Source organism: Parasteatoda tepidariorum, chromosome 7 (assembly GCF_982258835.1).
Source record: "Parasteatoda tepidariorum strain Cologne lab strain chromosome 7, Ptep-v5.0, whole genome shotgun sequence".
NCBI classification, from domain to species: domain Eukaryota; kingdom Metazoa; phylum Arthropoda; class Arachnida; order Araneae; family Theridiidae; genus Parasteatoda; species Parasteatoda tepidariorum.
The window spans coordinates 16,244,371-16,260,412 of record NC_141761.1 but is presented as its reverse complement, the minus strand read 5'-3'; the positions used below and the strand labels follow the sequence as shown (position 1 = coordinate 16,260,412).

Sequence of the window (16,042 nt, the reverse complement as noted above, 5' to 3'; positions counted from 1 at the left end):
CAATGTGCAGTTCTTTTTTATTTTTCACAGGTATTTAATTTATAGTTGCTTTCTGGAATTAAAATAGATTTAATTATCTTGAACCTCAAACAATCTTTTTTTTTTATATATATTATAAATTATATTATTGTAGATTGCTTTTTTTATATTGTTTTATATACATTGTAAAAAGTAAGGAAAATGGTTTATTTTTAAAAAAGCAGTTGTTCAATTGGTAAATGGACTAAGTAGAAACTTATGAAATGTAAAAGAGAAGGTTAGAAAAATGAAAAAAAAGAGGGTTGGGTCTAATAGATAAGTTTTGAATTTCTTATAAATACTAGACTAATTAATGTTTGAAGTTATTGTTTTATGCAGATATGTCATGCCATGCATTTTTTGAGGTGGTTTATTTTAATAATTAACCAAAAGGCTACACCATGGAGAAAAAAACCAACTTAATTATTTTTCTGTGCAGATTATTTATTTTTTATATTTAAGATTACTAAAGCAACTATTTTTATGGATAATTGTAGTGGAAATCCTAGAAAAGTACAGGCATCATTCAGTAGCCCTGCACAAAATATTCCGGGTGACCAGAGGGGAAAAAATGTCACAGGGCATTAAAAATAAAGTAAAGCAAATAAAAATAAGATTTTTTTTTTTTTTTTTTTTTGTAAAAACTTAAGCAGAAGAATTACTTCAAGTTGTGTTCAATTTTTTGTATTGTACTTAATAAGATTTTTTCCTCTTTTTTTTTTTTTTTTTTTTTTTTTTTTTTTTTTTTTTTTTAAATAAATAATACGGAGGAATTACTAACAAGTTGTGTTCAATTTTAAACTGATTTATTTTATTAATTTCTTATTTTTTATGTGTTCTTACTCAGAACTTTGCTTCTGCATTCATTTAATAGCTTTTACGTAACTGAAATTTAAATAATATAAAATTTTGGATTTAAATTAATGCCTGTGAAGGATTTCGTTTTGTGTGTATTCAAATTGTATGTGTTTTATTTCTTTTTTATATCTTATCTTCATTTGAAATTATTTCAATAATAAATGCGATGTGATACACACTATTTCTTATGCTTTGTTAACTCTCAGGGTTTCTTTATTTTTCATCAGGAATTTTGTTAGTAAGTCACTCTCCTAGTTTTATAAATTTTTTTATTGCAGAACCAGACAGACAGGTTCCACCCGTTTATGGTCTTGATGTGACTGATTTGAGCTTATGGGAAGAAAATGTTGAACAGCCTGCTATTGACATTGTCAACTCATTTATAGAGGTTAGCCATTTTAACCATTTTTTTTTCTAATGAAAAACTATCGATTTTTGTTTTGGTTTCTTTCTAGTAATTTTCTTTTTTTTTTAAAAACTTTTTTTTTCATTATTAAGAGCTTTTAGGCTTTCTTTTTTTCTGATTTCTACTTAGCTTTTTTTCTTTTAAAAAAAACTGTGGTTTTTATGACAGAGACATTAAGATCCTTTCTATTAGACTTGATTCTTTTGTTTACGATTTTTGCTCTGGTTTCTATCTAGGTGTTTTCATTTTAAAAAATATCTGTTTTTATTATGACATGAAAATTAAGATGGTTTCTTTTAGACTTTATTCTTTTGTTTTCAGTTTTCCTTGAAAATACAGTAATAGAAAAGCTAAGATGTTCGTTTTCAGAAGTTTTTTTTTTTTTCTAGAAATGTTTTTTTTTTTTTTTTTTTTTTGGATACTTTTGTTCAGAAAAATATTATTTTTAGCATTAAAAACTTGTTTTAAGAATCAAAGGGATATTTTTTTATTTCCCTCTCTCTTTTTATCCACTTCACGACTTAATTTTTATTTAATAGCTCTTAGTCAGTTTTTTATTTAACTGAAGTATTTTTATAGATTACTATTGTGCTTTTTTTTTCCCTTGATATCATAGAGGTTTCATTAATGACTAAAATTATGTTATTTAATCATTTATAAAAGAAATGTTCGTTAGATGCCCTTCAAAAATGACTGGTATTTGTTTTAGAACAAGACTGTTTACAAAGCATTGCCCATTGAGGAAGGAACTAATGATGTCCAAGAAACACATTTTTGTGAAGTTTGTGAGAAAATTTTAGTGGGTCGTCAAACTTGGCAAAGTGAGTCTTTTACATTTAGTATTTGCATACATGGATTATGGTGAGTTTGTTAAAAAGTTATACATTTGTAATTTAATTTTCCTCCAAATAGACAATCTTTAACGTGTATTCAAGCAGTTAATATATATATATTGCTCTGAGTGACATGTCAATGACTCGATAGCCCAGGGTTCTCGAAAAGTTTTTTCCTGCTAGTGTTTTTCAGCTTAAGACCAAAAGGTCTTTTTGTAAGTCATCTATCCATCTCAAATTCTGCCTTTTTCAGTGTGCCGCATTGAAATCTCTTTTTGTGGTGCGGTCTTCGTCCATTCTGATAACGTGTCCATTTTATTCTTTGTTGTTTAATAATGCCAGGCTCCTGAGTGACATATAATGTTTAAAATAGAAAACTGCAGACACAAAATTTTAAATGTTTATCATTTCATTAAGAGATAATATTTAAAATCGCTAAAAGTATTTATAAATGAGTGCGGCCATTAATGTTATGGACTAAATCTGAGTTGGCCTCACACCTAAAATTAAAACTTCATGTGTGTGTTTATTAAGTTTTATTCTATCATTAAAGGCATCATATATTTCACTAATCTGCCATATTATAATTATTGCATTAAATTATTTATGTTGAGTTAGCAAAAAATGCATCCCATGGCTTCTTGGATGTTCTATTTTTAAATAAGGAAGCTGCTTCATTATTATTTTTTTCGTATAATGCTTTAACAAGCTAAGACTGCTTTATTTACTCTTTTACTAGTATAATTGCTTTAAATTTATTGTTTTAATGGTGAGTGTAGTGTTATCTACCACTACAAAAATACAATTCCAATTCACTAGCATATATGACATGCTAACTCGATTCTATGTTGGGGTTCCTTTTCATAGACGAAGGTTGACTTTGTCGATATGACTCACCATAGGCAGCAGTGGCGGATCCACCCCACCCCAAATTGAAGCAAATAATAAAAAAATTTGATAGTTTACAAAGGAAATAAAATATTTTAAAAATTATTTAAGGGGGCATATACACCTAGGTAGGTCGAAAAAATAAATTTTTTTCCATCTAATTATGTTTCAAGAATCCAAAAGATTAACGAAATTCTTCATAGTTTCATTGTAAACATTACATGTCTTATATACTAGTGAATTGATGTTTTTAATATATCCGGAATAATATTCAGTGAATGGATACCACTAGTTACCAAATTTGCGAAAGAGCTGTCTTTCCTCTGTTGCAGCCGAGTATGTACAGTCCGCAAAAAAAAAAAACGAATCACCCTGAATAACTTTCGTTCTAATGATCGGATTTTCACGAACTAAGTGTCAATCTTAATGGTTCCTGGGGGTGACCTCAAATATGCTAATTAATTAGTGCTAACTATTAATTAAGTTACGAAATCAGACACAAAAACGTACTTTCTCTGAATAAACATGCATTTTTTTTTACATATTTGGATTCCTTATCTTCAAAATATAGGGGGTAGCCGCAATCTGGTAAATATGGTCCCCATAGTTTGGTCAGGAGAGCGATTCAAAGTTCGTACCCCTTAATGTTAATTTCGCTTTTTGCGTTTTCAGTCATATTTTCAAAACTAATGAAGCAATTCAAAAAAAATTGCACCCACTCATAAAACTCATTTACCCAAAGATAATTTCATGCAAAAAATAATTTTTAATAATTATTTATTATTTTTTATTATTTAATTAAAGTGAGGATGAAAAAATATTGAATTATAAGGTATGAATTTTTTTATACCATATTAATTTACATATTTTTCAATTGAAAAATCTAAAGTTTCAACTGTTTTTATTTATTAGAAGCTGAGAAAAATTAAAATTAATTATTTTTAAAAAAATAATTTGGCGACAATAAAGAAATAACTAATTGGGGCGATTAATATTAAAATGTGATAAACTTGGGAGGAACTTGATTTCTCGCGTGTAGCGTAAAATTTCATTAATATTTTTTTCGCTAATAATCGTTTGCTAATCTTTTTATTTTTATTTCTTTCACACTATAAAATACTATGTTTCTTTTTTAGTCATTTAATAATTTATTTGCAATTTAGTAGAGAATTTTGAATAAAAAACACTTTATTCAACAAATGCCTAGTTTTAAAAAAGCGTGCTTCTGATAGAATACACCAGATTGTGCTTATTTAATGTGATTATTTTTTATTTATTTTTTATTTTGTTTTTCAATAACTGATACAATTTCAATAATATACATACGTATGCATAGATTTGGAATAATATATTTATCAATTTCTTGAATATATATTTTATAAATATTAATAAAAATAGGTAGTCAACATTTTTAAACATCTCTCACAACATCGCAAATTTCTCAACATCTTATAGGGTAAACTAAACAATGAAGGAACACTTAAGCTTAGCTTGCCTTTAAAAAAAATTTATAAAAATTTCAAAATTTGTAATTTTGACTAAATGATGGTGTTGACATATTTGTTATTAAATGCAAATTATGTAAAAAAAGTTAGATAACTTACATAATATTGTTTTAAGCTTTTGGTGGTTTAAATAATAAGTAGTAAGATGACCAAGTGAAGGAACAGTTTTTACCAGTGAATAAACACTAAATTTTCCAGAGAATGAACACTTAATTTTGATAATGTTTGATGCTCGTTAGGAACCCATAGGCCACACAAATGTCTAAAAACAAGATTTTTCTTGGAATTACGACATATAACCATAGTTAATGTGGAAAATGTTACTTTTTTTTCAGTCATGGAATGGAAAGTAAAATATGTTTGAATACATAATTTTAAAAAAATGTTTTTAATTTTTTTCTCACAGTTTAATAGTCTGTTCTAAATTATGAATGTTTATCATTGTGTAATCTGATGATGTTTTTATTATTATTATAATTCGATCATTTTTTGTTTAATCTTTTCCTCATATTTTTTAAGCTTTTTTTTAAAATCTTTTTAAGTATTTTTTTTCTCTTCGTCATGAGTAATTTATTTCTTTTTCTTTTGATTTAACCTTCCTCTTTTTTCCAAATTTTTGGCCAATGTAAATGTATCTTCGAAATTTCTTTTGATTTTCCAGTTCTATTTCCAGAATTCCTCACTGGATAATAAATGAGAAAAAGGAGTTTCGAAGTTTGAGTAAAACCCATCTCTCATTGACTTATATCTAGTAGTTACTTATGAAACCAATCGTTTTTGCAACTAACAATGCCTCAAGAGGACTTATCTCAAAATCAGTTTTCAAGATACTTTCATTATTAATGTTAGTTGTCTCAGCTTCAGAGCCAAAACTTGATTATACAATTGTTCTTTTTGAAATAAATTCTTCAATATTGAGAAAAGCGCAGGCTATTGGATATTTGGGAGATTATACTTTTCTGTCAATGTTCCTTTAAAAATTTGCAACATAACTTGTGAGATTTCCTTCTCAAGCTTCTGAAGAAATAGCGCATCGTTACTCTCGAAGCATGTGTTTTGTTGATAAGTTGTCTTGCTCATTAATTCTTGGTGTCTGTTTTGCATGCATTTGTTACAGTCAACGTTTTCTACATCGAACGAAAAAATATCGCATTTCATAAAAGCATTTTAACTTCATCAGTTGATGCCTCAAATCTTATTTAAAAATGGATGTAAAATTTTCTAGGCATATTGTTTTACAATTCTTTTGTTTTCAAGATCTAACGAGATTTCCAAGAATTACGTAGAAAACTAAACCAGAAAATTTGTTTTGAGGAACAAAACTTGCTCAGTTTCAAATTGATATGAGATTTATACCTATCCAGAAGAAGCAAAATTAGGAATTTGATTGCATTTTTAATTAGCCATGGGTAGAAACATTTGCAATATATTTGTAAAATGTTGCTGTGGTCATCGTTTCATTTCATGAATAGCTTTTTCCAATGAAATATGTAGCAGGGACTGATTCTGTAATATCTCAATGAATTCTTCTGTAAGGAAAAACTACCAATGGAGGTACTTTTTCTTTTCTAGGTACTTTAGAATATAAATCCTTATAATTTTTAAGGCCGCAGATTTTTCCCGTTTAAGGGCAGTATTCAACTCTTGTTTCATTCGCATTGTAAATGCAATCACTTTATAAAAAGATGCCAGGGCTACTTCCCTCCTAAAGATTCTCTGAAGTTCTAAAAACCAGTATTTCGAATATTATTCTCAAAGGGAAGTTTTGCCTTTTGAAATTATCTTCGCATTGCACAGAGTTATCGGTGGATGTCACCTTAAAAAAACTTCACCCATTTTTCACCTAGATAATTGTCTTTAAATTGATTTTTCCTACCAGTTCCCGTTAGGACATTAAAGACGGCAATAGGATAATAATTTAGCTAATTATTGGCACAAAATCCTGCAAAGATTCCATTCAAGCTTTTATTATTATATTTAGTTGTTATATTTAGTTAATAAACATAGTTTATTAAGGAGTCTAAGGTATGATGTAATAACTAATCACTACATTTATGAAGATAAATAATAAATAAATTATTATTATAATTCTTTAAATTTAGCAATTAAATTTGCATATTTAAATGAAATAGTTATAGGAACTATTCATACAACATTTAACTGAATTTTAGGAGTCCTCTATGTCGCTGAACTACTAATTATCCAAGTAAAATCATATTTCACACATACTATTCATTCACTGGGAAATCTATTCTCAGTGAAGGAACATGCCTGTCCCTTCACTGGTTAGAAGTTGTTTTTTTTATTTTTAACATAATTTTGATGTATAATATAACTAAAGGTACAAGAAAATTAAAATTTTTCATTTATTTTCTTTAACTTGAAAAAATCCCAATTAAGGAACACTTGTTTATTCATTGGTTTTTCATCGTTTGATAATCCAGTTAATAAACACCCCCTAATCTCAGTACTTGCTTATGTTATGATGCTTAAAATAAATAAAACGTAACTTCAATGACCATATTTTGAATTCTTTTTTTCACAATGAAAAGAAAAAGCATTATTATATGCAATTAATTGTAGTTTAAACGGATAACAACAACCACTGACCTTATAATTTTGTCGAAGAAACAAGGCGTTGACCAGATACTAACAAATTCAAAACTTTTTCCAGAGAAGACTCAAAGGCCAGATAACTAAATGCATTGTTAGAGGACTTCCTATTGTTAGGTAGTAAGCTACTCTTACCAATCAATCTAAATTAAAACGTTTAAAATCTTATTTCTAAGAAATATCTATGAAATGCTCCTTCATTTGTTGGTTTACCCTATATCATCCTAATCTTAAAAGAAATTTCCGGAAGTGTATCGCAGAACTATTTTACCAACTATTTAATAAAATTTTAAAATTCTTATTCTTTTTCATTTTACGTTTATTATTTCTTCATTAATATACTAATAATTTTTTTAGAACTTTAATTTAGATTTTCCTTAATTTAGGTTTCCTTTTCAAGTTATAGTCAAGTTTTTTTTAAAGAATTATTGTCTGCTAGCTAAGAATAAAACCTTCTTAAGAAATTAAAAACATTCAGCTGTTTAAAATTATTTAATGCAAAACAGCTGATTATTTGTTTAGCATACTATTTTTTTTGAAAAAAGAATATAAATTATTGATTGTCTTTTTTTTTTTTTTTTTCTTGTGACTTCAACTTAGATTGTCTAAAATAGTGTTGATGTTTTATAAGTCACTACAAAGAGGATAAAGATACCGAACATAAAAAGCTGTGGAATACGTAGCGAATTTTTTTAGTGTCTTAAAATATCTCAGTATCTTAAATGTCGTCCTACTATCTTAGTTGCGAAATTAAATTTTTAATTATCTGACCACGTGTGATTCACTAATTATTTCATTATATCTTTTACTCTTTATGATACCAAGTAGATTTTTTTTTCTGATAATATACTAAACTATTTAGTTTAATTTTTTACTTTAGCATGATTTCCAAGATATTATTGTAGTATAATTTGTTATCAGGAAAATGCCTTATTTTGTTATTCAGGAAATAATAAAATTGAAATCTGTAAGGATTCCGAAGCTGTGCACACAATACACAATTTCCGACCTTATTTTAATAAAAAAAAATTTTTAAAAAAACGTGGCAAGTAGGCTAACATACTTTTTACAGAAACTGTGAAAACTAATTTTTCCTATATTTCGTCAAAAGAGGATAAGAATGATATTGCTCCAAAGGACCTACTCAATTATTTCGCTATTTCCAGAATGAAATCTGTTTGATCGAAACATATTATTCCTTGAAAATTACACGAGGGAAAAATTAACTTTTATGATTTATCTAAGCTTATTCCATTTATTTAATGATAGCGGTATTAAGGTTAAGGATATGCGTCGGAAGCTCCGTTTATTATTTATTATACTACATGCATTAAATCATGTAGCTTGAATAATTTATTTTAAGTAAATTATTTAATAATTTTAAGCAAATAAGGGCGTAAAAATAAACTCGATCGAAATACTCCGAAAGTATACCCTGAAATATATGTAGAATAAACTTTGGAATCAATATATAAAAAATACCTTTTCAAACAACTTCGAGTAGGACAGAAACGCTAACTTGTTTAAAAAAGTTGTCCTTGTTACTATTTAATTTCGATTCCTGGTACTAGGGGACATTCCATTTTCACATTCGACTTTTGAAATTTCAATTGTAAACGGAATTTTTTTATGACCTTAAGCTAAAATGTTAAGGCTTGCAGCAAAAGAAAATTTTTTTTTTTTTTACTGCATTAATTTTTTTACAAAGTAGTGAATTATTATTTTTTCAATCTAAGAACCTGTGCCTATAACATATGTAAAACTTATTTTAATATCAAGTGAAATAATTTAATATGTTGTGTAACTAAATGGATAATCCCAAGAAACTGAATCGAAAATATAAAAACTTCATTGATTTAAAAAAATAATAGATGATAATAAAAATAGACATGCTTTGAGCGTCCAATAATAAAAGTCACAAGTTATCCAAGCCCGACAAGTCTTGAGAATGGGCGATTATATTTGAAAACTCGAAACATGTCGACTTTTACTTCCCTCTTCATATGTTTTGAAGCCAGTTGAGTTTTTATCGTCAATTATACTGTTTTACATTTGGATCTTGATCATTATTTTGATAAGGATTTTACACTCGTTAAAGGAAACATATGCATTTTAATATTTTATCAGGATTCATGTGATCTTTAAAAATGTAAGAACATCAATATTGTAAAAGTTATATTTAACTTAAAAATTAACATTTTGACACCAGATATTTTGAGTTAATGAAATTAAATATTTTATCTCTTAAGGTTTTGTGCCCCCATTTCAGTATCTTAAGGATCTTACGAGCTCTGTTTAAAAAGAGATCATCAGATATATATAAGAAAGCAAAAATAACCATATTAGCAGTATTTGGTGGTAAATGTAGCTTATCGTAATTGAAGAATATGCTGTGCGACATTTTATGGTGAATTTGCGAACGTATAAGTTTCAGAATGTATCGAAACATGAGGATGCTATTTGCTAATCATCTTTATCTAAAGGAAACGATGTAACCTAAATATCAAGTAGAATGAAGCGATTTTTTAAACAATGAATCCTACAATTTGCAACATATTATTTCAATATCTTATTCTTAAACATAACATATTTTAATCTTTTTAAAATGCCACTAAACATTCAGCAATTCCTTGAGTTATAGAAAAAAGAAATATCGTAAATTATAGAAAGCCTTGTGCATTAGAATTATTATACAATCTACATTTTATTTTTCAAGCACTTTTTTTTTCTTCAAACTTTCTTGCCTAGAAGACTCGATTAAAACTGTAAAAATGATTATCCCTAAAATTTTGTATATAGCTATAATAAGTTATGCTCATTATATTTTAGTATAGAATCCTCGAATAAATATAGTAAAAACAGTGTAATCAAAATAATATCAGATAAAAAGTTCATGTATTTAAATTCTAAAAACTATCATAAATAATTTATAAATCGATTCAAATATACTTTTCAAAGGAGATTAAAATAATATTTTTTTTGCTTTTTGGACAGAAATCCCCTAAAAAAATTGTTTATGGCCTGGAAACTTCGAGATATTTTCTATTAACAATAAATTAAGCCCCTCCGAGCAATCACTGAACATTATTTCAATTTTTTTACTATCAGAGTTTGGTTGCGTAGCAACCTAGTAAAATTAAGCACTCCTCTATTGAATTAGTCAATGGGTTATCTTAAAATATTTATTTGCGCAGGCGACTTTTTTTGGCGGTTTTCTGGACTATCGCCAAATATATAAACCTTTATTGCGGCCCAATTTACCACCCAATTTTTTTAAAATTTTGTCTACCCCCACTAATTCAAGGGTCTAGATTCCAAATATGTAAAAAAAATTATATGTTTATTCAGAGAAAGTACGTTTTTGTGTCTGATTTTGTAACTTAATTAATAGTTAGCACTAATTAATTAACATATTTGAGGTCACCCCCAGGAACCATTAAGATTGACACTTAGTTCGTGAAAATCCGATCATTAGAACGAAAGTTATTCAGGGTGATTCGTTTTTTTTTGCGGACTGTACAGAAACTGTGTAATTGAGATGCAACAATGCGAGGAGTCGCAAATCAACTTTTCATTAAAGTACTTTCGAGGCACAATATGGGGAGAGCTATCAAAAGGTAGCTCAAGAATGTCTTATATCGTCACAGATAGATCAAATTTTGCTTTTGTATGTTTCAACACAACAAGTAAATTAAATCGCTTTTTTTGCTCTGTTACTATACTTATAAAAACTACATTGTAAGTCAAGAATTATCGATTTTTAATGCTTCTGAATTTTTTTGATTAAATTTAAATGATTAAAAAAATGAGAAATAAATTTTTTTTTTTCAATTTCATTTGAAGCTTAATATTAGATAGTAATATGTATAATTATTAATATTAAATGTAAGAACATTTAGCTTTTCTGTGTCAGCCTTCCCCTTTGTTACTTTATTCCACTTTGTTACCTGCCATTTATTAAGTGATTTACAGTGTAAATCTGTCGTAAGTTGTGTGAAATTTTTAGATATTTACTTGAAATGTAAACAATAGATTTAATATAAGCGTAAAATTTTTCCAGAAGGGAAATTTTTATTTTTTATTAAACATAGATGATTGTGCTCCGAAGGTTTCTGAAAATCCAAGGTCCAGAAGTTTCAAGAAATGATTGATCACATTTATGTATAAAAATAGTTGAATATTTTATTTAAAAATATTAGAACTAGAATTTATGCTCTCTTTCATTTGTAAATATTTTTTCTTCTAGAATAATAAATGTGACTGAAGATAAAAGTAAACTTGACTGCCTCATGAATGATGTTACTTAGGGAATTTTCAAAATTTTTGAGTTGGACTCACACTGATTAAATAAAAATAATGGATAACTTACAAGTAACTTTTTATTTTAAGCAAGCAAGCATCGAGAGATTTTATTAGCATGAATAATATTCAACGGTTGAGACTGGAAGGCCCGCAAAGTCGCCACAGATTTAAATTGAATTAATTTGTTCCTAACAGACACAGGAGAAGAGATCAGGGTTGAACAGGGAGAACAGGAAAAACTACAGGGAGTCTTGATTTTTTCTTTACAAACTGGGAAGATACAGGAAATTTTGATTCTTTTAAAAAATGGTGACTCACTCAAAGTGTAATCTATGAGATTTCAGCTATATTAAACTACTTTATTTACTGCAGCATGTTTCCAGCAACTAATAAATATAGTTAGCCTAATATAGCAGTAATTGTTGTATCCTCTTAATATAGTGTGTACAGGGAAAACACAGTGGCAACCCTGAAGATCAAAATATAAAAAAGTAAAGGTTTGTACTTTGACGATCGCTGTGAGAATGATTGTAACCATAATTGGATATTAGGTGTGTGGCAGTGAATTGCATTGAATATTCTATGAATTAACTCATTAATTTAATTTAAATATTGTTTGATTAGAAAAAATAAAGGTATTTTAAAAAAGCTAGAAAATGTGTAATCACAGCAATTAATAATGAATGTTGCTGCCATTATCAATCAAACAGATTTACAAAAAAAAATTATATAACATCATGTAGGCAATGATATTTCAAATGGAATGGAGCTTTGAATTTTTTTAACTTAAAAAACAATGCTTTGAATGCATACATGATTGTTATGGAATTACTTTTCAAAGAATTGCTTGCTTTAAATCTGTTTCCCACAAATATTCGTGTATAAAATTATACTTATTAAAGATTTAACAAGTTATTTTAAAAAAAGTATTATGATAAATCCAAATTATGTTTTAATAAAAATCTAAAAAATTTAACTTCTTTTATTTTTATAGAAAGTACTATTCATTAAGATTACAAGTTTGTAGTTTTTTACTAAAGTAGATTCATTCTAAAACTACTGCTTATAAAAATATGTAGCGCACACAAATTTAAGAAAAACATATAACGAATTTGTGTGTAATAACAAATGTGTGCTTTTAGTTAATTATTTACAGACAATATTGGAACTACATGTCGCTAAGAAATATGTGATTTGTTAACTGTGTCCTCTAATTATATTTTAAACTTTTATTTCTTAAAGTGTATTTTTGAGTGGCTGTTGCAAATAAATTGACAGTTAAATGATGTGAATCTCATACATATGTAGATTTAGACCCTTTTTTTTTATGAGCCATTAAATAACAAAATCATTTTTATTTCAGTTCATCTGCAGTCCAAGAAACACTGTAAAAGAAAAGCTAGTTTAGCAAAAAAAGATGTAAGAAAACAATTTTCAGAAATAAGCTAGAAATTTTATATTGTATGTAAATAAAAAATATTCACCCATTTACTCGTTTGTGTTCAATTATATATAGTCTTTTTGTATAATATTATTTGTAATATCTTTCCTATTACGGTATTTTATCTAAAGCCGTGTTTCCCAATTTTTTTTCCAGCAATAGAACCTTAAGTGCTCAACCTTCTATCAGTTGAACCCCAACTTTGTAAATAAAGTATACAAATTGTAAACCCATTTACAGTTGGACTTCTATTTAACGAACTTCCAGTTTGCGAATTTCTCTATTTTGTGATTTCTTTTGAGAAACCAAGAACATTTTGGAAATTTCTTTGTAAAATGACTTCCAAATAATGAAGTGAATTTTCTATTTAACGAAGTAATCATTGAGATCCACTTTCCTATTTCCCAAAATATTTCGAAACATTTCAAACTATTAACGCATTTTATGGGGGAAATCACCTTTAATTGATTTTCGAAAAAGCAGTAAAATCCCTTTCCCATTTTGCTTTTTGTTTGCATTTCAAATAAAAACTCAGTTAAAATTAACGGATTTTATCAGTAGCTATTAAACTTAAGAAAGCATGTGGTAAGGTATGTTTGGAATTACTTTTATAATAAATGCAGCTATAATTTTATACATAATCTAGCTGACCCGACAGACGATGTCCTGTACACACGTCTTTAATTGGAACATTTTTTTGAATAAGCTGTAACAATCTGGATCGTTTTGATGCAAATTTTTATTAAAAAGTTATCATATTATCTAACGTCATTACATATATCTTATCACAATTCGACCAATCATAGCGTGTGAGTATGTGTATACTATCAGCGAAGTTAAATGTAGAGGTTGTTTTAAATCAAAACTTAAACTTATTTTAATTAAAGTTAAAAAAGTGAAAACTATTTTATAACAGATATATTTTTTCAATTAAAAAAAACTTAAGTTATCGTAATGTTAAGTTATCGTTTCCAACTCTGGGTCACGCAACATATAATTGACCGTGAGAAAAGCACGGGTTTTCTAAATCTAAGCCGCAAATTGTCATTGTTTGACCTTGTGACTTATTAATAGTCATAGCAGATGCTAAGCGGATTGGAAATTGCAAACGTTTGAATGGTATAGGCCAGTGTTTCTTAACCTTTTTGATACAATGGACCCCTTTTAAAGGTTTTTAAGAAGTCAAGGACCACCCTTCTGAGAAAAAAAATTGCAAAAAACATCAATTTTTAGTATTTAATTTATTTTAGCATTTAATTTTATTATTTTAATAGTATACAAAATATTTAAAATTTTTAGTCTGAAAGTAGTTGCTGCTTTTCCTTAATTAATAAATTGAATAGAGGGATGGTTTTCGACAAAGCAACGAGCATAACATGTTCAACATTCAATCGATAATGATGTTCTGTTTTTATTGTCACAACTGTGGAAAGTCCGGGTTCGTTAAGATACACTGTAGCTAACGGAATTATAGCTGAAATAGCTCGCTTTACAAGCAATGGGTAGGCTTCTTTCACAGAAGACCATAACTCTCTGGGTGTTTTTGAATCGAAATCCATTTTTAGCAAGGACTTTGTTCTAAGATCAATAAGGTCATATTTGGCAAGGTTCATATCATCGATACAGTCAATATCACAAAGAAAAGGATGGCGAATCCACAACTCATCTTTATCTCATCTAAATTAAAATATTTTTTCAATGAAGCTTGAAGTACTTCCAGGTGTTCACAGATTTAATTTTTTAAGTTATTCAGAAACAAATTATCTTGCCAAGATCCATTTTCAGAAAGCACTTCGTCCAACATTTAAAAGTTTACATATATCTCATTTTGAATTCTATTTTTTTCAAAGTGGCATCTTCAATTAGAATGCTTGTAATTTCTCAGGTTCCATCCATAATGGTGATATCGGGTCCTTGAATTAAAAGGCTTATATTGTTCATGTGGTTAAAATTATCTGCCAGGTAAGCCAATTTACAGGTAAAATCTTTTTCGTTTAAATATTCGAAGAATGAGTTATCTTTTTCTTCTAGAACAAGTGATAATTCGATCATCAACATGAAAAATTGTTTCAAAACCTGCCCTCGTGACAGCCAGCGCAATTCCGTGTGGTACAGAAGTACCTCATGTTCTGCGTCCATTTCTTGAAACACCGTTTTAAAGAGACGATGATTAAGAGCTCTACGTCTAGTAATTTTAATAGCTTTTGATAATGCTTCTTTTAAGCTGGTTGAAAGAGTTTTTGTAGCCAGCGCATGTTTATGTAAGAAACAATGAGTAACAAGAACATTAGGAGACTTTTTTTACCAACAGGGCGAAACCAGATTTATTGCCAAGCATCACAGGTGCTTTGATAGTATCAAGAGACACGTAACGAGCAAAAACAAGAACTATAATTCTAGATATCTGTAGTTTCATCCAGTTGCATACTAAAGGGAAATGGCGATACTTTCAATTCATCAATGATCTTTTTCAAGATATTGCAAGAAATTTCAAATATTCTTGAATGTGTCTCATCATTTGAAAATGGAATTGCCTCAAGTTTTTCTTCTCTGTCACAATCTACAAACTAATTCAAACATCTCCAGTGCACATGGCTTAATTAACGTCTCTCCAAAAGTATGCGGTTTCTTGCTTTTAGCAGTATGATATGCAACTTTGAAAGATGCCTCAACCAGAGGTTTTTGTGGAATACCAAATCCAAGTTTGTCTAATGTTCCAGATTTCAAAAACTGGGCTTTCTTCTAAGTAAAAAATTCTAGATCTAGTAACCTGAACAAGGTGTCAAATGTACGTAGCTTGATAGGGGATAATAAAAATAGTACAGCGGATGTCATCAGGGGGTTGCCCCTGATGGTACAACTGAAAGCCGGTTAGTGGAGGATGTTAAAAATATGACAGGGATATTAGAGGGCTGTGTGCAGTCTGTACTGAATTTGGGGGATCACCTAGTTTCAAATATGTATGTATTTTCACCTTTTAGAAAGAAAAAAATATCAATGTTATTTAAATATTATTGATCCAATGTTTTAAAAATTAGGAGCAGTCGGTGGACCCCTAAGGGGTCCTTGAACCACAGAAACCCTGGTATAGGCGAATCATTGGGATCGGCGGTACAACTTCCACTTAAAATAGTGGCTTCCAAAATGCTACCCATGACCAGTCGCGTGCCATTACACA

General features: G+C 28.4%; 1 protein-coding gene across 6 annotated transcripts in view; it reads left to right on the top strand.

Annotated features, from left to right (window-relative positions):
• Nucleotides 1-12,914, top strand: part of LOC107444932 (tRNA dimethylallyltransferase) — a 43,017-nt gene extending 30,103 nt beyond the window's left edge. For 2 of the 6 annotated variants that reach the window (XM_016059211.3, XM_087167391.1), the window contains exons 9-11: nucleotides 1,155-1,264; nucleotides 1,992-2,103; nucleotides 12,787-12,914. In XM_016059211.3, the coding sequence (XP_015914697.1) occupies nucleotides 1,155-1,264; nucleotides 1,992-2,103; nucleotides 12,787-12,872 (308 nt within the window). In that variant the 3' untranslated portion in view covers nucleotides 12,873-12,914. Of the gene's footprint in view, nucleotides 1-1,154; nucleotides 1,265-1,991; nucleotides 2,144-11,367 lie in introns of all 6 variants that reach the window. The other 4 variants (XM_016059226.3, XM_087167393.1, XM_016059217.3 and 1 more) reach the window with 2 other exon arrangements.
• The last annotated feature ends 3,128 nt before the right edge of the window (nucleotides 12,915-16,042 follow it).